At 40.9% G+C, this 24,904-nt stretch overlaps 2 protein-coding genes across 4 annotated transcripts in view; one reads left to right on the top strand and one right to left on the bottom strand.

The window, feature by feature from the left end:
- BABAM2 (BRISC and BRCA1 A complex member 2) overlaps positions 1-19,012 on the bottom strand; it is a 178,668-nt gene extending 159,656 nt beyond the window's left edge. For 2 of the 3 annotated variants that reach the window (XM_074863510.1, XM_074863512.1), the window contains exons 1-2: positions 18,924-19,012; positions 15,161-15,320 (exon numbers count right to left, since the gene is read on the bottom strand). In XM_074863510.1, the coding sequence (XP_074719611.1) occupies positions 15,161-15,288 (128 nt within the window). In that variant the 5' untranslated portion in view covers positions 15,289-15,320; positions 18,924-19,012. Of the gene's footprint in view, positions 1-15,160; positions 15,321-17,564; positions 17,603-18,923 lie in introns of all 3 variants that reach the window. The other variant, XM_074863511.1, reaches the window with a different exon arrangement.
- A 184-nt stretch (positions 19,013-19,196) lies between these two features.
- Positions 19,197-24,904, top strand: part of RBKS (ribokinase) — a 69,959-nt gene continuing 64,251 nt past the window's right edge. Inside the window, exon 1 of the mRNA XM_074863513.1 lies at positions 19,197-19,478. Within this exon, the coding sequence (XP_074719614.1) occupies positions 19,429-19,478 (50 nt within the window). The 5' untranslated portion in view covers positions 19,197-19,428. The remainder of the gene's footprint in view (positions 19,479-24,904) is intronic.

Genomic DNA, 24,904 nt, shown 5'->3' with positions numbered 1-24,904 from the left:
CTGCTGGTAAATGATGGAAAGCGGGTTGGCAAGCACCCCAGCCAGCTCCTTCAGCATCCTCGGGTGTATCCCATCTGGTCCCATAAACTTGTGTATGTCTATGTGATGCAGTAGGTCACTGATTATCTCCTCCTGGAATACGGGGGGGTCGTTCTCCCAGTCTCTGTCTTCTGGCTGAGGAGGCTGGATTCCCTCAATACAAGTAGTCATGTTATTAAAGACTGAGGCAAAGAAGGCATTAAGCACCTCAGCCTTCTCCTCATCACTCGTTGCATGTTTCCTCCTGCACCTATCAGGGGATGGAGGCTCTCCCTGGTCTTTCTTTTGCTGTTGACATATTTATAGAAACATTTCTTGTTATCCTTGATTGCTGAAGCCAGATTAATTTCTAGCTGGGCTTTAGACCTCATGATTTCCACCCTGCATAGCCTCACAGCATCTTTGTAATCATTGTGAGTGGCTAGCCCCTTCTTCCAAAAGCGGTAGATTCTCCTTTTCTCCCTGAGTTCCAGCCAAAGCTCTCTGTTTAGCCAGGGTGGTCTTCCCTGTCGCCGGCTTCTCTTACAGCACCTGGCGACCGCCTGCTCCTGAGCCATTAAGAGTTCCTTCTTGAAGAGTGCCCAGCCTTCCTGGACCCCTATACCCTTCAGGACCGTCTCCCAAGGGATCCTGCCAAGCAGATGCCCAAACAAGACAAAGATAGCCCTTTGGAAGTCCAGGATGTCAGTTCTGCTGCCCCCTCTCCTGGCCTCTCTAAGAATAGAGAACTCTATTATTTCATGATCACTGTCCCCTAGTCGGCCTCCAACCGCCACATCATCCGCCAGTCTTTCTCTGTTCACAAAGAGGAGATCCAGCAGGGCACCTTCTCTGGTCGGTTCACTCACCAGCTGTGTCAAGAAGTTATCTGCCACACATTCCAGGAATCTCTGGGACTGATCCCTCTCTGCTGTGTTGTACTTCCAGCAGATGTCTGGGAAGTTAAAGTCTCCCACAAGAACAAGGGCAAGTAATCGTGAGATTTCTCCTAAATGCCTATAGAGTATTTCATCCACCTCTCTGTCCTGGTTGGGTGGCCTATAGTAGACTCCTACTACAACATCTGCCCTGTTGGCCTTCCCCCTGATTCTAACGCAAAGACACTCCACCCTGTCTTCACTATACTTGTGCTCAAAGCAATCATAACAGTCCTTAATATACAGCGCCACCCCATCACCTCTCCTTCCTTGTCTATCCTCCTAAAGAGCTTGTAGCCATCAACTGGCGCACTCCAGCCATGGGAGACATCCCACCACGTTTCTTTAATAGCCACTACATCATAATTTTCCTGTTTCATCATGGCTTCAAGCTCCTCCTGTTTGTTACCCATGCTGTGTGCATTGGTATACATGCACTTCAGATGGGCTGATGTTTTGCCCCCTTCCCCCTTCAAATCTAGTTTAAAGCTCTGTCAATGAGCCCAGCTAACTCCTGCCCCAAGATCCTTTTCCCCCTCTGGGACAGGTGGATCCCATCTAATGTCAAAAGGTCTGGCGTCCTGTATACCAACCCATGACTGAAAAACCCGAAGCCCTGACGGTAACACCAGTCTTGGAGCCACAAGTTCATCTGTTGAATTCTCCGGTATTCTTCTTCATCCATCTCCACAACTGAAGGGATGGAGGAGAACACAATTTGTGCCCCCGATCCATTGATCAGTTTCCCCAAGGACCTGAAATCTCTCTTCATTGCTTTAGGCCTTCTCCTGGTAATGTCGTTGCTACCTATCTGAAAGAACATTCCTTTGTTGAGTGTCCGATGCATCTTACAGCTGGGATTGTCTGTGACCTGTTGGGAAAAGGTTTCTTTCACAATAAATAAAACACACATAAACTAAACCAGTTCTTATTCAAAGAAAAAGTCACTGTCAGCACCAGATGCTTAGTGAAAACTGTTCAGAATCCTTTACCAGCCACAAAAGGAAACAGGAAAGATTATTCAAGAGAAAAAAAGAGAGAAAAAAATAAATCTGGAAAGTTACTCGGTTTTGTTGCTTGGCATAATGCATCAGACTATAATGACAGGTGTAGTAGAAGGTATTTTTCTGCAGAATTAATCCTTCTTCCCAGAGTATTCTAAAAGCCTCTAGAAGGCAGCTCTAGTTGAGCTTAACATCAAGGTTTTCTCTTATACCAATGTATTTGTAATTTACTATTCTGTTGAATTGACTCTTCTTCTGTTTTAAGTTAAAAAAAATTATTCCCTTTCCTTCTGAGCCACTTCAATATTTTACAGGATTGAAGCCATGATTATAAGGAAGACTGTGATAGCCCTAGGTTTCAACATGGTCTTCCTATCAACTAGTCTTCTACAACCATCACTTGAAAGTATTCCCAAGACAAGCAGTTTTAAATTACTTGGGCTCTGGTAAGATCTTATCCAAAAATAAGTACTGTGCCCACTGAAGGGGTCACAATGAAAGAAGAGCCCAAGTGTTCACCACCTTAATCATTAAAGTCTGGACATGAGTGGTTATTCTATCCAGAGAATTTAAAAAAAAAAAAAAAACCCAAACAAAAAAAACCCCACACACCAACACCCCCCCAAACCTACCTCTTTCTATCCCAAAATTTTAGTCTGAGGCTCATTCTTTATACCACTCCTAAAAATCTACTGCTTAGAACCATATAAAACATCCAGAAATGCCAATGGAAGTGCAATAGCTCTACTGAAAAATAGACAACCTTCTTTTTATTTCTTATTTTTTAATTTGTGGTAAAGGTGTATGCCCCAACATTCATGTCAGATTTATTTGATCAAATTTCCTGATTAAAAAAGTATGCAATGTGTTCATTCATTCTTCCTTCTTAGATCATACAAAAGCTTTACCACCTTTACTATCTGAAGACAAATCATCAGTGAATTTTACTGATTAGAAAAGAAAAATTAGACTAAGAATTTTAGCCTCTATAATTTCAGGAATTTAATATTGAGGCTGCCTAACCTGAACAGACAGAGATGCAAAAGCTTCTTTAATCTCATGGTGCCCAGGCTGCTACACTTGCTGTTCTTGAGAATCAATACTTTTTGGATAACAGACAACTTTTTTTGTTTACCAGGCTGTTGATGTAAAAGCCGAGAAAGCTTCACACCACATTAGAGTTACTCTGATGGAGAACACTGCTAAAAAACAACACACACAGATAAAAAGTAAGTTCTGACCACTGGCTGCATTCCCAACCCTTCCCAGCTCTAATATACCTAGTATATGTTTCTAATTGCACCTATATATGTCATATAAAGACAGTGTTAGGGAAAAAGGAGGTCAAGTTCCTTTCACAATACAAGAGGCTAAAGAAGAAAATGAGTATTATTTTAGTAATGACAAGACACAATTCAGTCAGGGGTTTAGAGGCTGAAGGTTTTGTCAGCAAGAGTCAAATATAATTTAGAGGCAAAGACAAGTAAGTCCCTTGTTACTAATAAGAGGCAGCAAACTCAAAACTCCACCCAAAACTCATACTGTGGTATTTGCTAAGAAAAACACCTTAAATTCAAGTAGAACAGCTTTTGTGCTGTGTTTGTGTGGCAGGGTTTTTGGTAGTGGAAGAGGGGGCTACAGCAGTGGCCCCTGTGAGAAACTTCTCAAAAGCTCCCCCAGCTCCAAGTTGGACCTGCCTCTGGCCAAGGCCAAGCCAATTAGTGATAGTGGCCATGCCTCTGTGATAACATATTTAAGGAGGGGAACCTGGGAGGGGGTGGGGACTTTGAGGAGGATACCTGTGTGAACACCAAGGTCAGTGGAAGGAAGAGGGAGGAAGGGGGAGGTGTGCCAGAGCAGAGAGCTCCCCTGTATCTGGTGGTCAGACAGCAGGGCCACCCCCCTGCCACCCATGGGGGTCACCAGAGGAGCAGAGATTCGCCTGCAGCCTGTGGAGGACCCCCAGCACTCTGTGGAAAGAAGAAATCCCTGCTGTTGACTTGGCGCAGGGAGGACTGCAACACATGGAGGTGACCCACACCAGAGCATCTTAAGAGAATGCATCCCATGGGGAGAACTCACAGCAGAGAGAGTTTGTGGAGGACTGTGTCCCTTGAGAGGAACACCACGTGAAGCAGGGGGAAGAATGCAGAAGAGTGCTTCCCCCCGACCTTGGAGGAAGAAGTGACAGGACTGACTGCACCCTCCATCCCCTGCCCCTGCACCACTGGGAAAGAAGATAGAGACATCGGCAACAAAACTGAGCCTGAGAAGAAGGGAGGGGTGGGGGGAGGTGTTTTTAAGATATGATAGCACTTCTGACTGTCCCATTCTGTCTGTTAAGTGTTGTTATCATTAGTGGTTTGAATTAAAGTTACATAATTTTTCTTCCCTTAACAAGCCTGTCTTCTGCCTGTGACCATAAATGGGTGAGCAACACCCTCCCTGTCCAGGAATCTCCATTCCTGGGCCTTTTGATTTATTTTTCTTCTTCTCAGTGCTGTGGGGGAAGGGGTGAGTAAACAGCTGCATGGTGCACAGTTTCCCTCTAGGCTCAAACCATGACAGCTAAGAAAAACACCTTAATGTTAAACTCAAGTAGAACAGCATTTGTCAATGCCTTTAGATTCTTCTTTTCCTCCCATTTCTGTAGATGGAAATCTGCTCCAGTGTTCCTTGAAGACACAATATTTCATCCCATTTAATTAAGAATTAATTGCAGAATTCATAACAGATGGGTAAGTCATCTACAGAGGAATTAAGAATAATTAAAGTACATAGAGGGGGGAGGAAAGTGGAAGGAAGGCCAGCAGGTGACAGGTTTTTTGCAAGGATCAGGAAACAGAAAAATGGTGAAAAAAATCACATTTTAGAGAGCTGACACTGAGGGTGAAAGCCTGTATCATACTGCATCTCCCTGCAACAGTGCACAAAGCTTTACAGGCTCCCAGAGGCCTGCAAATACACAAAAAGCGTACTGAGCAGCTGCTGCTGCAAACCAACAGATCCAACCAAAATTCTATCAATTGGGCAAAATTTGAAATGGGAGAGAGAGTCTAGTCAACCAATTTTCATCTTCAGCTCCCCTTCTTTATACAGACACATGTATTACATATGTGAGAGAGAGGGACTTGCACTTAAAAGACACACACCACTGCTTTTGGGAAATAAAAATCCAATTACATGTAGAGTGATCGCTACTTATATACATATTTTAATTAAAATATTAAAATCTGAAAGCCAAGTGATAATTATTCCAAAGAACTTTCCAATAAATAAATCCACTGTTTTCATAAAACTCAGCTGTAGCCTAGCTGGTTTCTTCACACCTAGCATAAGATTAAACTACTTTTGGTTTTGCAAACTGAAGTTTAAGACTACTTTTGGTACTGCAATACAGATGACAATGTTTTTCAATTCTGTTAGTATGGATGATATTCTGTAATTGCAACAGCATTTCAATCCATAATTATCAACTGGGTAATTCCAGGATGTCTCCAGATATGTCAATTATATTCCCAACAAAACTTTCATCTACTGTCAGTGCTGATTTTGTTTTACGTACATATTTATGTTTTCTTGTATGAAGTTCATCATACTAATTGGAACTTTTAGAAAGGAGTGGGATGCTAGGCAGAACATAACCTAGGAAAACAACCCCTCACTATCAGTCTGCACCCACAGGCAGATTTGCATTTTTTAAAAAGTTCAAATAACTATTTAAAATTAATTCAGCTGCCAGCAACCTGCTTTCGCTAGAAAGACTATACAAAAGCATCTAAGGACTACAGTCATTAGTAAAACAAATATAGCAGCTGTATGTTAACAGAAAATGTATATTTACTTAATAAGAGTGAGAGTTTGCCAAAGCAGATGTTGCCGGTAGGGATAGCTCTGGGCCTGCTTCTAGAACTTCAAATCTCCCTCACATGTGCCCCCCTCTTGGGCAGGTGTCCTGCAATCTCCCAAAGTATGGCTGCCTCTGCTGGAGGCTGACATTCAGCCCAGCTTCTATGAGGGAAACAGAGGAAGCATACATACATATTTTTAAATCATCTCAGAGAACTTCTACATTAAATGAAAGTACATACAAGCCCCACCTGATTGTGATTTTTTTCAGCATCACAAACTCCCTGTTCATTTAGCACAGGAAGGCTGATTTTGTGACTGGAAAAGAACAGTTCTAATAGTAGGATAGGTTGGAAAGGGCCACCGCAAAAAGTAGTATGAAGACAGAGCTGATAACCAGCACCACATCTAATATACTTGCAAGTGTACTTGAAAAAACAGCTCTGAAGAACAGACTATCTCAAAAGATTCCATTTGCAAAATCCCTACAGTTTAGGGTAGGGGCTAATTGAGTTTCAAGGAGCTAATTAATATATAAATTAGGAAAAATAATTAACAACGGACAAAGGAAAGTTTTCAACAGAACATGCTTTACAAACATGCTTTAGAAACATCTTTAATAATCAAACTGATTACCTCTAAGCAAGATCTCTTATACATACATTTAACTGCCTGTAACTCCCTTTAAAAACTCCCTTTAAAAACTACACATGGTGCAAATATTCCCCAAAAGAATAAAACAGAAACAGAAAACGGAAGTTTTAATGAAGGAGTGATTGAAAAATGAACAGAAAGAAGTGGAATAACACTTGTAATGCACACGCCAGTAGACTATGTTTTGGTAAATAAACTATTGAATTCACAGTATCATAAACTACCTTTCTGTCACACGTTCAGGCAAGGAAAAGGCACTACTTCATTATACCATAAGACCAGCTGTACCTCAAATCCTTGGAACTCATAACCAAAATTTTAGAGAAGAGTATGAGGGAGTGGCAGATGCATCATTTGGATTTACTTCATCTCCCTTCCCTCCTTTCAGATTCAAAATCCTGTTTCATATTTTCACAACTGTCATTTGATTATGTATTACTTTGTAAGAACCTAATAATCTCTCATGTTCTAATGTTCGCTAATGTGAATTCAATTTCTGAAGAAAGAAAAAAAAAATCAGACAAGGAACATTTTTCCTTTTAGATTACTCTAAAAGAGAACCATTCTTTGCCAAGTATGAAATTACAGTCTACCACCTGGAGTTTCAGATCCTTTCAGTGTTCACAGAAAGAGCATATTCATACAGAAAGTCACAAAAGCCAAGCTATTACAAACAGAAGTTTTAATAAGTCATTTAGCATTGCTGCCTGTAGTAGCCATAAAGCCTCCCAACTTATTTTCTAAGTAATTTATTTCACACCACAGAAGTATTTAGTTTATTGGAAAATGCAATGAATTGGTATCAGGAAAAAAAAAATGTAAGAACTGACCATCCAAAACAGAGCAACAGGTACTCTGTCACATTTTTGGTTTAGAAATATTATTTCAGTGAGGTATAGGAATCTGGGGGTTATTTCAAGGAAAATACAATTTTAGAGGTTTTTATATTTGGCTTTTTTTTGGCCTCTTCTCCATAATGGAATTCTGCAATTTCCTTTAATTAACTCAATTTCATTGGGATTCTTTTATCTTACAATAATAAAAATACTCAGTCCTAGTGGTCTAATTTTGTTCTTTCAGCCATATACCACAGATTACAAAGAAACGAACCTGTGACCTACACTGCAGAGTGGTTTGCCTCAGACATGTTAATTCCCTTCTCTCAGAAAAGACTATGTTCCCTTTTATCAACTTTTCTGCGGATTACTTGGGACTGAATTCAGTATTCTCAATAAAAACATCAATTTCAAGAGCAAATGAAACTGTTCACTTATACATACAGCTCTAAGTATTTTTTTCCGATGCTCACTTCCAGTTAGATAATAGTTGCTTCAAGGTACGTCCATGCTGTGCAGTGCAGTGTCAAGTAAATGCCTAAACTAAGTAACTCAAGAAACAGATTAAAATAGCTCTGGCATAGCATTGCATTGGTGTGGTTATTCCATTTCCAGTTGAACTTGATATATTAAACCTACATTGCAAATTCCGTCCTGGACAGTTACCTGAACAGTCAATTTCTTTCTCCACCAGTCAGAAGAGTGAGCGCCATGACCAATGGTTCAAGAGATCCCAAAGCATTTATAAGGGTGAATTTAAAAGGGCAGCAATAGAGATGTCAGCCTAAGCACTAACAAAAGAGACTCTTAATGACAATGAAACTTCCCTTTGAATTTTACGCAGACTTACATAGTGATCAATACATTATAAGAAAAGGCCTGTACAGTTTTATATTTCCCACACTGTTAGAGAATGACTGTGTAGTTAGAAAATAGTGTACAGATTCTGTTTTCAAAAATTAATAGTTTGCTTCCTTTATTATCACTGACTCACAGAAGTAGTTTACAGAAGTATTCCCATTGATTCCTGTTGGCTGTAAAATGAACAGGGCAGAATCAGACCTTCAACGCATATCCGTCTGTCAAGATCAAGCCTCTGTTCATCTCCTATGCTTTTAAAGCCCCTAAACTCATCAGACAATGACTGCAACAAACAGGCTAAACTAAAAAATCATAATCTTTTGCCTCAGATTCATTACAAGTGTACATTAGCTATTTAATGTTATGCCATGTATGTTTATATGTGTATGAGAGTCAGGCATACATAAAGTGTAATTGTATACACTAGACTGGACGAATTTACTGACCAGCTGTCCAGGAATATATTTTTCTCTACTCAGCAGAAGAACAAAAACTTAAAAGCCAGTTGTTCTCAGCTTCTGGTGAAATGTAATATGCATCCAAGATCCATGGTATACTAGAGATCTGTCCAGCTTACATTAAACTAATGCTGCATCTGTGTGATGCAAGGGTTTGGGAAAGGGGGGAAAAAAGTGGACCAGGTACCAAATTATTAGGTTTTTAGCTATCTTTACAACAAAAAATAAAGTCTTAGGAAGTTTATCTGCTGCAGCGATGCACAATGCAAAGAAATGAGACAGACACCTGTGACAATAGCAGAAAGTCCTGGACAGAGACCTACAATACATTAATGTAAGCCCTGGCTTTCAAGAAGTGTTCAATAAGTTACCAAGGTACAGACAGCCAAAACATACATTTAAATACCTTGCTAAGGTACATCTTTCCAAATGTATTTGGCACATATATTAGTACTACATCATGTGAAGCTCTCTTTAAACAAGTTAGAAAAGAAACAGTTGGCACCTGTATCAAATAGTTTCCTCTCAACTTTATTAAAGCATAAAAATGGTGGACATAACATTCAGTTTTTTCAAGGTCAGACAAGAGGAAGTAACTCACTGTCCCAGTCTAAAAATACCAGCAAAGACATACTGTGCAGTATTTAAATGAACAAATCTTAGGAAAACGTCTGTAATCTTTCAAACTAGAGCACAGGTTACCACAATTGCCTAATACTACTTTTACCTTTTAAAATCCTTTCTTTACTCACACACACTTTTTTTTCTGAACAACTTCAAGCACCTTGTTTAAAACTGGTGTAAAAAAAATGCCAGATTTTGTGGAGAATATTAACAAAACCATTACCAAACGTATGCACTACACTTAGATCTTTATCAGACAGACTTTTACCTTTGATTTTTCAACATTCAGAAACAAATGTAGGAGAGAGCAATCTTGGAGACAATCAGCCTTTTTGGACCAGCACAGAAAAACTGCTCTTTGAAGTGAACTCTCTTGTGTTGTCCCATCAGAGCTTCAGCCTGTTAACTTTTGCTTGAGTGACAAGCAGCTACTAGTAATAAGATTCTTGGTAGGGAAGAAATATACTTTTTATCTGAAAATCGAAAGACATTACCTACTCTGTGCAAAAGTAATAGTTTATGACTTATCCAGTATAGCAGTATTCGTAAGACCAAACATCTCCTAGAAATTGCCACATCCTTGCAAGTATACATTTTACTCAGAATACAATTATTTTTTAAAACAGCTTTTCTTAGTAACTCTGTTCAGAAGAGTCAGACTTGTTAAAATTCATACATAAACAAAATGCATGTTAAAAAACCTACCTATAGATATCTATGTGAATGATGGAATGTGATCTTTCAAGTAACTGAAGTAGAATCTTTCAATTTAAATTAATCAAAAGCAAAAGATCATGCAAAAGCTTTAAATAACCACTATGGTATTGTAACAGCATTTCACAGTTAAAAACCAACATTATTTCACGAAATACTCACATAAAATGCATCTTTACTTTAAAAAGGGAAATGCCCAAAAGAAAGGGAAATACCAAAGCATATTGCAGTCTACTTGGTAACACAAAAAAGTAAATCATCACTGCTCACTAGGAAGCAGGGCAATAAAGTTACAAATATCTTATTACAGCTTGATAGTAAATTTGTATGTTAAAATCTACTCCACATAGTACTACATTCTTTTGACCAATCTTCATATAGGTTTTTTTCAGGAACATAACTAATTGTAAACATAGCTCAGTATCAAGCAGAGGCAGAAATCAATAGCCAATCAGACAGGTGCAAAGAACAAAATACCAACATGGTTTACGACAAACCAGTTACATAAAAATTCCACAATTAATCTTCTCATAAATATGGAATAAGTATAACCAAACAAGTATGAAATTTAAAATTTTGTTATGAGTGGATATCTAAAAAAAAAATAGAATCTTAATGTATGCAGCTTTAAATCACTGTATTCATTTTGAAATTCTTCCTGGTGCAACACATCAAAGTAATTTAAAAAAACAAAATAAAGTTTGTTGAGTAAGAATAGACATGCAGCATAATTTGAGGCTCAAGCATGAGCCCTGATGAACAGCTGTGGGGAAAAAAAAAGTTCTCAAAGCAATGACCACCATAAATATGTTTTTCACTACTGTAACACACCATAGGAAAAGCAGCAGCCTCTTAAATAGTTGGATTCTACATTATACAATAATTAAATACCCTTCACACAGGAAAATGTCTTCTATTTCTAAATCTACCTAATAATCACTTTTCCTCATTCAACATCTTTCCCGTGATTATATGTATAAATGCTAAGAAAAATGCCTTAGCCACAGTTCAGTTGGTTATGAGTAGATTTTAATATCTAATTAAGATGGTCCATTATTTCAAAGAGACACCACTGGAGATTAACTGAATGATACAATATATGGCACTGACTCAATTGGCAGCGGTTATTTTCTTTGGGTCTAGAACAAGGTAATATCCTATGCAAGAGTTAAAATGCTTTGATCCACTCTGTCATCTCAAAGAATGTCTTTTATTAATGCAACAGAGATGCCTGCCAGGGTTTTCTTATCACCAGAATCAATGCTGCTAAAGGTGCTATATTTCAGATGTGACCTAACATTCAGGTTCTATTTTTGTTCACTGTGGAGCCCTTTTTACAAGAAAGAAGGTAACAGCTCTGCAGACTTGGCCACCTAACTTTTTATTACTATTTCTACTAAAGTTTCCTTCTTTCCTGTCATGCCATATTGCTGAGCTCAGTTTGGGGGTACTCACATTTCTTTACTCACTCAGCATCAGCAGTGGCCATATAATTCCTATAAATAGGACTTGATCCTGAAGATCCTACTCACAGATGTAAATGTATGTGTCTGATGAGACTGGTACTGTCTAATAAGTTTGTAAAACACAGACATTATGAAACTGTAACATATTATTATAAAACATTTACATACTCAAAGACTGCAAAACAATAGGATTTCCTTAGTATGACTTATTTCCCTCCCACACTTACAAGCAAAGCAAATTAACATATCTCTGTACTCCGTGCCTTTAATCTAACATCACCTCTTTAATACAGGTTATAAAACACAACAAAACTAAGTCGTTAGGAGTAAGTTAGAATAAGCGCGAAATCAGTTCCTTACTAAAACCATCTGACATATGGATTGACTTTTCAAATAATTAAAGGCTTAATATGTTTGTCATTTAGAAATCAAAATCAAGTGACATGATAGGCTGGATAAACCTGGAACTTGATCTTGCACTGGTGAAATAAAAGGGAAATTCCTTCCACTTTTGAGTTGAGAATGTCAAAACCAAGGCTCTGAATAGGCAAGGCCTTGGAGATATTACTGTATTCTGTATGTTACCATTATTTCCTGTTAACCACAGCTCCATTTTCTAAAACCTAAGAAATGAGAATGGATGGATCTTCAGTTTGTAGTTTTTGTTTCGTCATACGTTGTAAAGCACTGGTTCATCAGAAAGTGGTATAACTACAGTAACCCCTAATTTTTTATCAGAGTAACAGTGTGGTACATGACAGGAGAGCAGCCATGCAGCTCCTCCCCTTGACCCAGAAGCCTCCAGATGGTTCTGTTTTCAAAGTTAATAGCTATTGAGATGATTACATTAAGCATTTTAACATCTTAAAGGTTATAGTAAAATTGTATTTATATATAACACACCAGTTAAAGCACAAAATATTCGCACATTCTGTAAGAAATTCAAACTAGGCTATGGAAGAGATGTGCTTACAGCCTCTTTCGTGTGTCAGTAAACGTACAATCATTATGCAAAAGCAAAGTTTCTGAACTGATAGTACTTAAGTGGTCATACTCATTTGAGATCAAGAACTGCTTTTTATTTAACTTCAAACATTTAGTCTAGTACCTCTTCCTCAGCTTCCTGTTCTACTTTTTAAGTTTAAAGCCTGATTCAGCCCCACTGAAACTGAAGGGAGCTTTGCAGTTAATGTCCTAAACCTCATCCCCATTTCTCTAACAACTGTTCTCCTCATCTTGCTCCTGTTTATGTCCAACCTCTATGTCCTTATACTTCCGTTTCTTAGCGCAGATATCACCTACATTTGCCTCTGCCTGCTATTTCCTGTGTATTGTCATTTCACTCTTCAAAAAAGCATAACGAAAGTGAAAGTATACAGGGGTTTGAGTAATCTTGTGATGTGAAGATAGGGGAGCAGATTAGACCAATGCTTTTCAATCCATTTTTGGACTCTCAGAGCCCTACAAAGTTTTCCTTTAGACTCAGTATCCAGAAACAAATTGAAATCTACTGACAATATGGTGGTTTGCGGATCTTTTTATTAATCAACTGACATGGGCCTCTCAAAAACAGTCTGTGGAGTCCCAAAGGCTCCTGTATCAAAGGTTAAAGACCACTGAACTAGATCTTGAGTTATGGAAGGGACTCCTCTATAATTCTGAGAGGCATCCATCTTAAGTAAATTTACACTGTTGACTCATTCAGTGACATCATGAAGCCCTAAAAATCTCAAGGAACTTCATATTTCCACACTGATGTTTAAGTTCAAAATTTTCCATTATAAATAAACTAACCATTTATTTGTGACAAACAACAAAAATCTCTCCTAAAAACCCACATACATGAAATTTACATTTCAATTAAATTGCAAGCAATTGCTAATAAAACCTGTTTAGAATAATACATGTAAGAAACTTACTGGTACCAAAAAACCTATCTTAAAAAATAATTCTCAACTAAATGTAGAATCTTGATTATCCTAACTCCGGCTCCTGATAACCTCAAGCCAGAAAAAAGCCTCAACATAAAGAATGAGGTTCATTTCTATGTTCCAGAACAAGAAAAAAATAAATATTGCTGGCACTTGCATATAGCTGAGCTTACGCCTTTAAACAAGATATGGGACAACCTCTGTCAGGTGCTGTACTTGTAGACTCCATGTTCAACACAGTTACTATATGATTTGAATCCCTGGGTTTAGGTGACAGTTTTTTAAAGAATAAACTCTTGGAAAACATTCAGATTTTTCACAGTAAACAAGATCACTGGCTGAAAACTTTAGACAATTACTAAAAATACCTCTGAAAAGAGTCAGGTAAAAAAAGCCACTTTATATTATTTTAATTATTTTAAATGCCAACAGTGTAAGCATTCAGCGGGCAGAGAGCAAAACCCTTACCTATCTCCTGACAAGCTGATACCTTCATCACCAGACTACAGATGTGTCTTCTCTCTACCCTTTTTTGTATTCCCTTCTCTCAGATTCAATAGGAGAAATGTAAGATAGCTCACATCTCAGCCTTCCTAGAAGGCTAGTTCAAGGAAAAGCAAGGTCTAGCATGAAATGACAGCAGCAGATGCATAACTGCTCAGCCTGTCTTGCATAATTTGCAAGACTAAATGCCAAGACAGACAACACTAATAACAAAGCTATAGCTTCTTAGACCTCCAAGTAAATCTGTACTCTGTCATGGCACAGGGAATCGTTCCTTTTAAACTAACCCTAGAATTCACACCTCCTTCCTGAAAAGGCATCATAACCACCAGACAAGTACCTTTCAAAGTCTCCATGAAACCATAATGAAGCAGCCTACAGAAGCACGTTAAAGTTGTCAGTAGAACTAAATCTTAAACAACAGCAATTTGTGGTAGTTCAAGATCTGTTGGGTTATGCTATCATTCAAAGCAATACACAAAGCAGTAGTCTGTACAAAAGCAGTGATTTAGACACCTTAAGCTAAAGTAATTTCAGTCTCTGAACTCCAGTATCAAATAAATAACTGAATTGGGGATGCTGTTATGCATTGTTGATGCCAAACTCTGACATGTTTCATCTTAAGTCAGTCACCCTGGGAGTCTCCCCTCTCTGCACAATGCCTAAAGTAGAGTTTACTTTAAGCATTTCACTTCCTCCATGTATTATGCACAGATGTTACACACCAAATCCCCTTTATATGTGTGGGTCCCAAACTTTATTACTATCTGAAAACCATCATGAACCCTGTAATTTTTTTTTTTTTTACTTTATTACTATCTAAAAAACTTCTGGAATTAAAAATAAAAGGAGTAGCTTGGCCTATTTCAAACACTTGGCCCTACCGCCACTTGATGTACTGATCTTGATGGAGGTCAGATAAAGGAAAACTTAATTTTTTTCTTATTTAGCATATTCAGGTAGTCACACAAATTTATCTTCAAGTTTTTAATTTACAGAAAAGTTCAAGTAAGCAAATGATAAACAACAGGAAAAAGTCTTTATAACTATCTCACTGCTGAAAATGAGCACTGTCAAGTGGCAGCAATGAAAGTGTTTTAACAAGGTTATTATTGCCAACAATATGACAAATTAAGTCCCCCAAACTACAAAACAGTAGTAAAGACAAAAAATAATGTAGCTAGTATGTCAGCTCCAGACACACTGAAAATGCTTAAATACGCATGAACCTACTAAAATTCAGTCCTGAATAGACATCTTAACTGTGAGGGGCTGGGTATTCTTTTTTGCATGAGGAACTCACCCAGATTTCAAGTCTGTAATCCGTAAACAATTAGTAGCATCCAGTCCTACTTTTCCATTTCTGACCACACTGGAAATGAAGGGCGAAAGTGCTGGAGAAATTCTGTTCAAGGCAACTTCAGGTGACATTTTAGTATGTTCCTCTTTCCTCTAGTCTTGAGCTGTACAGGGACGGTAAGGGGGGAAGTAAAATCAAAAACCATCCTACTTACTTGATGTACATTCACATGCACTCTGCAAACACCACAAGAAAAAAGCTAAGCATGCAAAGGATCAGGAATGTAGAGTAACTGAAGTGTGCACAGGTTTATAAAGAAAAAATAACCACAGGTAATTCTTTTCTCCTACTCCTGCAACATTCAGTGAAGCCCATTTATTCAATGTCAACATAAAACCAGACTTATGTCCTAGGTTCTTTTAATTAAGATCCTATCCCTATGAGAAAGAAATAAAATTGAGGGCCATTCTGACACTTCACAGCCTAGCCGTTCTTGTGAGTATTTCCATTAGGAGTCTATAATTGACAAGCCACATTTGTTCTGCTTCCACTGAAATCAATGGGACTTATATGACTGATTGCAGTGGGACCAAGGGTTTGATTATGTCTCTGTATTCTCATTTGTAATTTCTAATACCACTAGTATAACCATAATCAGTATTACTTTTACATTACTTCATTAGGTAGCTATTTACAGCATTTCACGATGCCTTTTAAAGGCTAACACTGCTCTTCTTTCAGCAGTATCACCATACCCTTTGAAAGGCATCTTCATTCACAAAACACATCAGGAAGCTGATGTACACACATATTAAGCACAGCTTTTTCAGAAGTGCTTGTAATTGCGTGACCTTATGCTAAATATCAGTTAGGCCATTAAGTCAGCACACTTTAAGAACCTGCTGCTTTTTAGCTGAAATGCAGAAACGGAGCATGCACATATTTTAACTCATTGCACCACAAAAAGGCTAGAGTATGTGGACAACAACAGATTGTGGTAGGAGAAATGGGAGAAAAGAAGGATAAGTAGCCTTTTAAAATGCTAACATACTCGATTGTATTCTTAGGCACCGAGTTTCATCTGAAAATTAACTGAATTTGACAGTTTTAGAAAACAAAGCTGTAAATGACTCAAGGTAACATAAACATGCTACTGACAAGTGGGGCAGAAGAACTCATACTTAAAACTCTGACCACGAGAAGATACTTTTAAAAACACCCATTTAATTGAAGTACACCAATACATACTGTATTTACCTCCTTACAAAATGCTACATATGGACTGCTGTATTAATAAGTGTTCTATAAAGAGAGCGTGAACAACTCATGGCAATAGTTGCAATTTTCTGTTGTTTCTAACACTCAGTTTACAAGCATTAGTTGGTAACTAATGACTATTCTACAAACTAGGTAATTCCCTGTAACTGATAACAACATTGAAGTTACATATTTTGTTCTCATCAAAGTCATTCACACTGAAGTAGCATGAAGCAGTGTTCAAGAAAGAGTATTTATGCTAGCTATTTCACAGAATCACAGAATTGTCTAGGTTGGAAAAGACCTTGAAGATCATCCAGTCCAGCCATCAACCCAACCTTAACAGTTCCCGACTATGTCAACTCTACGCTTAAACACCTCCAGGGATGGGGACTCCACCACCTCCCTGGGCAGCCCATTCCAACGCCTAACAACCCATTCTGTAAAGAAATGCTTCCTATTTGGAACGTATCCGAGTAAAGCAAAGGCCAGGCACTTTAAGGCAAACAAAGACTAATAAAGTAAGACTTCCTAAAAATAGTAATTATCTTTAATACACTGGTTCTTATATTTTATGGCAGTAAAAAAGCTGAAAACCATGTCCCAACATATAAGGTGTTCTCTTCACACATACGACTGGTTGTAATTGACAATGGGGAACAACTTAAGTTTGCTTAGCAAACACCTAGAGCAATTTAAGATGCCACCTCCTGTTTGTTACTTTTCCACCAAAAATTACTGCCTACTCACCTTTATTCTTCCGCAGAGGAACTGAGAGAACACAAGTTTATACTTGACCTATTTCAACTCAAAGTCCAATGGCTTGGATTGGACCGCTAATAAAAATGAGTTTAAACTAAAATGATACTTTGCACAAGAGCAGCTAAAACAAGGCACACATGTCAGTCTGCCAGCTCTGCTGTAGGGAAGAGTAATTTCAAGCAGAGGGGCAGCTGGACTGGTGAAGGCAAGAACTTCTTAAGCCATGAAACACACTCTGAAAAACAAGCTATCCTTCTAGCAGTCTTAAAGGTATACACAAAGATCTCAGAATTCGTTCTGATGAGGACACATTCTAAGGGGACTAAGTGTTATGAGGGTGTAAGTGTGAGACGTAAGAATACACGTTATCAGAGCTGAATATATGCACCTTCCAAAATGAACTGCAGGATGAGATTCCTTATGTTTCTGTTAATAAAATATGCAGATATTGTCAAAACAAGATGTAAATGACTTGCTAGGCATTTTTCCTGGTTTTATTGCATCATTTCTTTAAGATCCACAAGACCTTCTACGTAACAAGCCAGATACACAATACTTAAAGGGTCACTATCAATTAAACTCACCAATTTATTTTGTAAACAAAGGTCTTCACAAACACAATTAGTACCACTTTTAACAAGTTTCAGTTGCGATATACATATTCCCCCCCCCCCCCTTAATTTTCCCACAGTTGGGAAACACAACACAAACTCAAGGGAATTAGCAAAAACAAAATTCACTAGACTGTTTCCCTCCCAAAACAAAACATTTGAAAGAAGTAAACAGACTAATAGCTGAATCCTTTTAGGTCCAGCAGTCTGTCATTACGACTTCAGGCAAATGTAACATATTCAGAGTTAAACGTAGAACCCCAGGCTCTGCTTCGGGCACCAGAGAGTGTCTGGAGGCCAGATAACTCTGTTCCTCCACCACCAGTAATAACGTTACGGGGGTTAAGTGAAGCTGTACGAAGGCAAAGGCAAATATCGTGATGGAGGCCCTGAAGTGCGAGGCAACCTTTCCCGTCCAACCCTCACGGCTTGGCCGTCGGCAACCCGGCTTCGTGGTTTTCACTTTGAGGGTGGCAGCAACAGCTGCCGGGGTGTGGGGAAAAGCGGGGACCCACGACCACCTCCATGCACCTCCTGCCGCCGTGCCCAGACACATCCCCGCCCGTCCGCCCGGGCCGCGCTCGGCAACGAGGATCTGCGGAGCCCCGGGTAAACCCCCGGGCAAACCCGCGGGCTCCCCCAGCCTTGGCACGGGAAGCCGGACGCCGGGCTGAGCCCCGCCGAGTCCCGCTCCCTCCCCAGCCGGGCCCCGCCCGCCAACTCGCCGCCCCCCGCCTCGGCGAGGCGCCCTGGGCCACGTGCCGGCGGGACGAGCCGGGGCCGCCCTGTGCGAAGGCGGCGGGCCCGCCACCCGAGGCGCTGCCAGCCGCCCCGCCCCGCCACGGCGGCGGCGCCCGGGAGCGAGCCAGGCGACCGCCGGGCGGTGCTTAGGCCAGTCGTCGCCCTGGGCCGCACCGGCCCCCGCGCCGCCTCCTGCCCGGCTCCTCCCGAGCCGGGCTTGCAGCCACCGGCACGGGCCCCCCCCCTCGCCCCAAGCGCCCCGGGGCTAGCGGAGCGGGAGGGGGGGGACCGGGGCAGAAGCCAGCCAGCCAGCCTGCCCGCCCGCCCGCCGCGCCGCTCCCCCGGGGCCAGCAGGGGCGCTGCTCCCGCCCGCCCCTCCCCGGGCCCCGCCATACCTACGGCGGCCGGAACACAGCCGCTTAGCAACGGCCGCGGACACGCGCCCGTCCCGTCCACCCGCGCCCAGCGTGCGCGCCCCCGCGCCCGCCCCGCCGCGCGGCGTGCGCGCCTCCGCCCCCCGCGGCCGCCGCCGCAGCTCCCCGGGCCGGAGGGGTCTTCCCGGCCTCGATATTGGCGGCTGCCGCAGTGCCTGGGCGGACTGTCTCGCCGCGCAGACGTGGGGCTGCGGTTGCGGGGCGGCCGGAGCGGGGCGAGGCGGGGGAGAAGGCGAGGGCGAGGAGGGGAGGGGGCGGCCTTGCCAGCAGGCGTTCGCCGGGGGCACCCCTCCCGGCCGAAGGCCCCTTCGGGCCGGCCGCCGCCACCTCCCCCGCCCGTCGCCCGTGGCAACGGGCGAAGCCGGTGCGGCGGCGGCGGCGGGGCCTGGCGCGAAGGCCGGGTCCAGGGTCCAGGCGGCACCTTGGCCGGGCTGCGGGGCCTGGGGCCGCCCCGTCCCCTGGTGCCATGGCCGCTGAGGTGGTGGTTGTGGGATCCTGTATGACCGACCTGGTCAGGTTAGTACCCGGTGGGGCTCCCGCAGGCCGGCAGGCCCCGGCGCGGCGCCGGTTTTCTGCCCTCACAGGACGGAGGGGCCCTGAGGTCAAGGGAGCGCTGGGCGTCCCGATGCCCGGGGCAGAGCAGCGGCTCCCGGCGCCTCCCGAGGGCAGGCTGGGCCGGGCTGCACCCCAGCCCTCTTGCCCTGGGCTCGGGAAAGCGGGTGTCACGTCTCCCTCCAGGCCGCGACAGGAGAAGTGGGGTCGGCGCCAGGTGGGGCGGCGCGGAGCTCTCGGCCCTGGGCAGAGGGAGCCGAGGCGGGGAGTTGGCTGCGGCGGGGGCAGGGGGAAGGAGCAGAGCCGCCGGTGGGGGCGGCTGGGCCCGGGTGATGTCAGCCCTGCAAATAATACTTTGAAAGAAGACTGTGGGAACGGGGAGAAGTTTGAACGTGTTGTCTGCTGGAGCTTTGATCAGCTGTCTGTAACTTTAGGGAGAAGAGAGACTTGGGTTTGTGTTTTCAGCTGTGCTAGGTGGCTCGGCGTTAGCCTTGCCAGGAAATCAGCATTTCATAGTAACCCGCCTGGGAAATCGTGAACTTTGATACTCTTTATCAGCAGAGGAGTTTGAAACGATTTTATGAAGGTAAATAAAGCTGGTCAACTGTAACATGTTTTCAGTTCAAAGCACTTGTCTCCACTAGAAAAGCGAGAAAGAAAGCTTAATATTGCAAATAAACCGGTTAGCTCCATGAAAAAGTAGGTTGTAAGTTGATTACTTGCAAACAACATTTTCTGTGACACTTTGAAAGAAAAGAGAGAAAGAGAGAAGGCCTCCCAAGCTATTCATATCCAAACTGATTGAGAAGTGGAAATAGGAAGCCCTCAAAAATTTAGCACCTCTGCATCCCAAAGCTGTTTTTTAAATTATGAAATCTTTTTTTAAAGGAATATCTTCATTCCTTTTTATTAATTTTCTGGGCATTTTGCTTTTAGAATTAGTTACTTGGATCTCATTCTCTCTCTTTTTTTTTTTTTTTATACATAGGTAAGGTTTGGAAACTTCTTTCAAAAATTAAAATACAGAAGTTCATGAAAGCTCTTGGTTCCAGCAGCCTGGGTTTTATAGCAAATACTAAATATCTGAAGAATTCAAGCAAAATTGCAAGACTTGGCAACGATGCAAATACTAACCTAAACTGGCTGACCTTGTCAGCCCCAGTAAACTTGCAGATCAGTCTTTGATTTGCACTATTTTAAATAGATCTGTTTTTAAAACTATATAGGATTTAAATAGGATTTAAAACCATATGTATCTGGACTGCATCAGCTTGTCCTGCTGGGAATTCTGCAGTAAAAACCCCAATTCCTCAATCAGCAGACAATTATATCAAAAGCCTGTGGGTCAAGAAAGTGTAGAATACATGATTAGAAGAATATGCTGAGGACTAAGTACAGTTTAGGTACAGACATGTGTTGCAGAAATGATGAAAACCCTTAAATAATCATAGAACCTGTGTCAGAAAGATTTAATGCTTTATGTAATCTGCAGAACACACTGGCAGCTTTCCAAGAAGAATAGTTGTCTTATAAGTCAGAGTAAGATCTCGTAGAACTGATCTTGACGTTATGTGTGAACGTGCTATCAGATGCTTGTGACGTTATATTGAAATATAAAACATGGTGCTGTAACCTCAAGACGTTCCTTTTCCTGTCTCTAAAATGTGGGAAGAAAAATCATCAAAAAATTGTCTACCAGTTTAAACACTGCTGACAGCCACAGCTTTGGACTTTTTCTTGACACTTCAACAAAAAAACAAACAAAAAATTTCTGTTTTTTTGGCTGCAAGTTTGATATGATAGAAATACAGTCATTTATTTGAAGCCGTATTAACTGGCCATATTGTAACCAGAGATTAAACCGTGGGTTGTAGCCATGGATGCTGTTACAGTGAGATTAAGTGGTTGAAGAAAAGTCATTTCACTTTTCAGTCAGCCGAAAGGGTTTCTTAAATTGTACAAATGCTATCACAAGAATATATCTGACTAACAATTATTAGCCTCTAAGCAGCAGTGAAGGGCTTTTTATTAGTGATAAGCTAATTTGCTTCAACTGAAAAAGAAGGGACAGCCTCAGTCTTTCTGTTACTAGCACAGGACTTCAGGCATTTAAGAAAAAGAGGGGGTCTAAATTTAGCTGGCAAGAGTTTAATCTGACTGAAATCTCTATGTAGTACCCATGTAGACATAGTTTACATGTATCCTGTGTTTCAAAAATCCTGGTAAAATTACTGGGAAGTACTAAACTGTACACTGGGATGCACCTAGGTGGAGAGCAAAGCTATGAAATAGGGAACAATAAGCAAACTTTATTAAATGTGCTAAAAACTGCCAGGTTGGGATTAGGATTGATGCCAGGAGGGTATCTGTTGACTGTCTTTGTATCTGGGATTTAGATGGGGTTGTATATTCTAGCTTTAAAGCTAGGGTTCATTTAAGCCAGGATGAAAGATCATCAGGTTTTTGCAAGTTTGGCTGTCATTTTTGCTGATGTTTCAGTTTGTAAAAGACATGGGCAGCAGTGATCATGTTAAATGCCTGCCTATCACCCATTTGGAGGAGGCTGAATAAACTGAATTAGGAGTGAGAGTCACGCAAAGGAGGTCAGACACCTCTTGGTGTCTGACATTGTGTTTGATAGGCATATTCACCACTCAACAGTAAAGCCTATCTTTCCTAGAAGATGATCGTATTGACTGAGACTCTGCGAGAGCTAGATGATGCTATGTTATAACTCAAACTGATGAAATACCATGTTGACCCTTTAGAATACAATGTTGGCCCCTGTCTGGACAGCTAGAAGCTCAGAGTGGCAGACATTAAATGGTAAACATTCCCAGGGCTGTAGAGGCAAGGTACCGAAAATCAGAAAGATAAGCTTCAAGCAACCATTGGACATATGGTAGCTAGACTCACCACTAAAAAAAAGTTAGCACATAATGTTTTTACTCAGTACAGTAAACTAATGATTTAAAGAAGTGCAACCTCTGTGTGAAATGGAAATGTACAATTTGAAATTTGCTATGTCTTACGTAATGGCCGAGAAGGAAAAGGACAGGGACCTTCTGTTGAAGACAGTATTCAAATGTAATTTGGGGAAATAATCAAATTCAGAAGAAAGGGTAGTGTGCCTTAAAGTTCTTTTAAAGGGAAGGGGCCCAGTGGTTTGCTTTTAAAACACTGTTCTCATTGGAAATTCTTTTCTCATTGTCCTGTAGCGCTGCAGTGGCAGAATGTGGGTTTTCTAAAGTGAATTTAGTATAATCAAAACAACCTCACGTACATACATGCAGTAAACCACACTCTTTGGCTTAATAGGACCAGGAACAAAACATATTTGTGGTCACAATCACAATCAACACTTCATTGGCAATAGCAGGCAATAGTAGTAGAAAACAAAAACAGCATTATTCTCTATGATCTAGATATCAAACCAGACGGGTATCATCCATAGTATTATTTAAATAGTTTCTGTTCTGACTCATATTTGCAGACTGGCCGTGGCATTGGCATTTTAATTCATATTAAATCAGGACAAGACTAAACATATAAACCAATGAGAGTCAGACACACTAAAACAATTAGAATAAACAGGAGAAACTTTGGCATGGCAATTGAAAACAGCAGAAGCAAAGAACAAAATGTAAGATGGAAAAACAGTCTTTGGATAGTCAAAACAGCCATAGTTTTTCACTTTAACTCAAGAGAATGAGACCACAGTCCAAATACTGGAAAACTGTGTTTGGTAGGATGTTCAGAATTTGAAGTCTTAGTTTTCTGTGGACCCGTTTCCTTCCCTGAAGTTGCTTCATTCCCTGTAGGGAGTAGAACTAAAAGTTCTGCTTCCAGTCTCCTGTTGTCACAACCATCAATAATTATGACAAGTAGTAAACTGATTGAAAGCATTCAGCGAGAGAAGAAAGACATGGCAGAGAAAGCACAGAGCTACAAAGTAGCATGTTGCCAGGCTGGAGTGGACAGTGGTGACAAATGCACATCTGGAATTAAGATCTCAGAGTAGCCTGGTGGATGCATCAAATCATCTTTGTTAACCGAGCACAATCTCTGCTTGTGCAAAATGGCAATGTTATCTCCAGGAGTGAGATTCTACTTCTTCCTCTTAAGTCCTTCGTGTGATTATTGTCAGCTGAAGTGCTGAAGTAAACGGCTTATTGGCTCGTTGGAGATGTCTATGATCCAAAGCTATGTCTGTACTTTATTTTTTAAAGTGCAATATTTGGGACAATAATACCAGGCCTTTTTTGTGGGAATATGGAAAGGTATTTTCTTATGTTTCTTTTGAGTGAGCAGAGAAAGTCTCACATGTGACTTCATTTTCTTCTTTGCTTTGTTTCCAGGTCTTTCACATGTGTTCTTATTTCCACCATTTCTCATGCATGCACAATCACTAAGTTTTAATGTTTTTTTTTTTCTTGCTTTAATGTTTTTTTCTGCTCTTCAGCTTCTTGTAGCAGCAAAGTGTTCTAGAATCCTTCAAATCCATTTCAGTTGTGTTTTTGTTTTTATCTGTAATGCTTCCCCTGCAGCAGCCACTCCTCATTCTAGTCAATCTTCCATTGCCAGCAGCATGGGAAAGCACAACTGTGAAGGAATACAAGCTTAGTCCAGTTGAGGAAATTAATCTTTTGGATCCAGAGAAAGGCATCAAGGCATGAGAGAATGTGTCATCTGTGAATTGTTTAGTTTATGTAATAGTGAAAAATCTGGGCTTGATTTCAGAGCCTGTACTATTCCCTTGTCATCTTCTCTGACCTAGCAAAGTTTGGGTGTATAGTAAGTGCAGGATCTGCAGGCTCGGTGTTTTGTTGTTTTGCCCGGATTTTAGAGAAACTCCCCTTTGCCTTCTCTTGCCTGGTAGGAAGAAAGCTGTATCTTGGGGCCCCAAAAAGAAAAACAGGATAAAAATCAAGTTGATGAAATCCTCAGTAATGGAATTGAGTAAGAAAATTGTGTTCTGTTCATATAGAGCTTTTGAATATCTGTAGTGGCCCAGACACTGCTCATCTGATGTGGGGCCTGATCCAAGCTCATTCATGTCAAAAGAAGCTTTTCACTGCTGTAAACTGTCATTAAATTGTCGTCCCCCCCGCAAAGTCTGAGTGATCAGTTTATTTTAGGGTAAGACACAGTTTAATGTTTTAGTGTGTTAAAAGTATTTGGTGTTATATTCCAGACCTGAAAAGCTTCCAACAAAGTTCCTCTAACGAAAAATGACAAAATATCGAAGGGGGAAAAAGGAGGGAAAATGTCTGGTTGGGTGTTTCTTAAATTAACACAAAATAACTAGGGCAAGGCCACCAATGAATTTTTTTAACCCATTACAAGAGCTGCATTTGCAACCAAGGTTATGAACCCCAAGCAAGAGACAG

The sequence above is a fragment of the Strix uralensis genome, chromosome 3 (assembly GCF_047716275.1).
Source record: "Strix uralensis isolate ZFMK-TIS-50842 chromosome 3, bStrUra1, whole genome shotgun sequence".
In the NCBI taxonomy this organism is placed as follows: domain Eukaryota; kingdom Metazoa; phylum Chordata; class Aves; order Strigiformes; family Strigidae; genus Strix; species Strix uralensis.
The sequence above is the reverse complement of the archived record's forward strand: the minus strand, read 5'-3'. Positions and strand labels throughout refer to the sequence as shown.